This window comes from Sinocyclocheilus rhinocerous, unplaced genomic scaffold, assembly GCF_001515625.1.
Source record: "Sinocyclocheilus rhinocerous isolate Xijiao unplaced genomic scaffold, SAMN03320098_v1.1 scaffold5908, whole genome shotgun sequence".
Lineage (NCBI taxonomy): Eukaryota > Metazoa > Chordata > Actinopteri > Cypriniformes > Cyprinidae > Sinocyclocheilus > Sinocyclocheilus rhinocerous.
In genome coordinates, this window is record NW_015668033.1 from 1 (window position 1) to 2,621 (window position 2,621).

At 38.5% G+C, this 2,621-nt stretch overlaps 1 protein-coding gene across 1 annotated transcript; it reads right to left on the reverse strand.

The window, feature by feature from the left end:
• Positions 1–292: 292 nt before the first annotated feature.
• Positions 293–2,271, reverse strand: LOC107733994 (ectonucleotide pyrophosphatase/phosphodiesterase family member 2-like; the record flags this gene model as incomplete). The annotated part of the gene is made up of 4 exons (XM_016545853.1): positions 293–358; positions 796–851; positions 1,093–1,212; positions 2,192–2,271. Coding segments are annotated over 4 exons (322 nt in total), but the record flags the coding sequence as incomplete, so codon positions are not given.
• Between the last annotated feature and the right edge of the window lie 350 nt (positions 2,272–2,621).

A 2,621-nucleotide genomic window follows, 5' to 3' on the forward strand; every position in this document is an offset into this window, starting at 1 on the left:
AGTTATCATTATAGTAATCACTATAGTAATCGTTAAAGTTTTCACTATAGTTATCATTATAGTAATCACTATAGTAATCGTTACAGTTTTCACTATAGCTATCGTTATAGTAATCACTATAGTAATCGTTACAGTTTTCACTATAGCTATCGTTATAATAATCACTATAGTAATCGTTATGACTATAGTTATCATTCTTGAAGTGAAGGTTGCATTCCAGTAATGAATACGCAGGGCTTAACTGTCCCTCATAAGAATGTTTTGTTTTCCCATTAGTAGTCACATGACGCACCTCTCGTCATCAGGCAGCTGCAGCCACTGCAGGGTAGTGAGGATCCTCCGCTCCAGAGGAATCACCCTACAGACAGAGAGACAGACAGACGGGTTCATTCAGCCCCTCACAAACAATGTCACACAGACGTCAGAGCTCTTCTTCACGGGCCACTGGTCACGTCCTCACAACTCATGCGAATGAAGCTCTTCAGGGAAGAACATGAACATCGGGACAGTCTGAGCCGCTCTGAATGACCAGTGTGTGTGTGAGAAAGGTCTTTGTTTGAATCATGTGTTGTTTGTGTCATGAGTCTCTCGGCGTGACACTCTGAGCTTTGCTCCAAACACTGAATGCTGATTTTAGAAGAAAACCTCCACTCTGCTGAGAAACAGCAGTAGAACATAAACATTTAAGATCTGAAACCAATCAAACGAAGCAGATAAATGAATAATCCTGCTAAGTGTGATTGCGAGCGCTTTATTTGGGACATTCAGCACATTTGGACTGACATCTCTGCTCACCGGGGCCAGAAGAACGTCCCAGCTTTCACGCCCTGCTTCTCTGCTGTGATCCAAACCTGAGACAACAAACAGACAAAAACGGTCTAAATTATTAAACACGAACCCACTTCAAACTAGACTTTCCATCCAAACCCAAACGGAGCTTGATGATTAGTTTAGTGTTCCCATGTAAAACCTGTACAGAATCTGGACCACAAGTACAGAATCACATTTATGCCGTACGACATTATAAAGCTTATGTAAAGCGTCTCGTCTGTGATTGGCTGAGGGCCATGTGTGGGCGGAGTCATGACTCACGGGCTGCCCGCCCCACCAGCGGTGAGTGAGCTTCTCTTGTCCTTTCAGTCTGAAATGAGCTTTGAACATGGGATCATACATGGAGTTACACACGATCCCGTGAGACTCGGGATACAAACCCTGAGGAGGAACACCAGAAAACACCAACCAGTTCAGTTAAATCACATCATAAGAGCAAATCGAGTGCTCACATACAAGAATCAGGTGTAAAAACTATTTTCACTCAGAAACCACTATTATATTTCACAAAGAAGTGGCAAGTAACACATTAAATTAAATGTGAAATTTTGGAGTAGAAAAACTGAAAGTCCAGCAAGACGAGATGCTCGCACACATAATCGTAGAAAATTTCCATACATCAAAATTGGCCTCTAAACAAAAGCATTTCATAAGATTTTTTTTGTTGTAATTTTTTTTAAGCGTATGCATCAAAGTATTCTATTTACAAACATATTTGGTGCGGATATTTAACAGCTTTTTTTGCTTGTATTTTCTTTTCTTTTAAAGCATACTCAAACGTTTGTAAGGTTAAAAATAAAAATTTTTTTTACAGTGTACTGTATGATGAATGTATTTGGTTTGAGCCCACTAATATATATATACAGTATATATATATATATATAATTGAATAACAGTCACGCTATAAATGGTACACAAATAGTAAAATAGAGTAAAAAATTAACAAAAAGATTAGAAATTATGTGAATTTCATTAGTTTCTCAGTACTGCAGTACAACTAAAAAATACTGTGATACTTAAAATATTTGTATTTCATTTTGAACTGTCAGAATTTGAAATCCCAATGTTCATAAAAAGGCTCAATTTTGTTTAGGCAAGTTATCATGTTATATATCAATAGTCTAGTTTAAATAATCTTACATTTCTTCTCAACATAACATAATTTACATATTCATCTTGTGCAAAAATACATTAAAAGCCTTCATTTCAACGTTAACTCTCCAGATACAGTCCGTAGCATGCAGGAATTTGACATGTTGTGCTTCAGATGATCGGATTCATGATTAGAGCAGTGATCTCTCAGTTATATCTGAGTGCGCTGAGTGAATCTGTCTGCTGTGCTGTGAAGTGTGTTTGGTACCGTGGCCAGCGTGTAGAGGTTCGGGAATGTTTTGGACGGGTACATGGGCCTCATATGAGGGGCGCGAGTTCCACACGATCCTATAAAGAAACACATGAAACTGTTTTAACGAGCAGCTGATAAATGAGCAGCCGTTTTAATGACTAGCTGCTCCTGAGACCTCAGTCATGGAAGACGCTGTATTTCGCACTAAATCACTCACTCAACAGTCGCCAGACGCTCACTGATAATGAGTGATGTTCAGGAGCTTCTATCACTGTCGGTCTGAACAGTTAATTTCTTTTCTCGACTGATGACAGAAAGACATGAACATCTTGGATGACATGGGGGCGAGTAAATCATCAGGAGATTTTTATTCTGGACATGATCTAATACTTTAAAGGGTTCATATGTTGTTGCTAAAAAGAACATTATTTTGTGTATTTGGTGT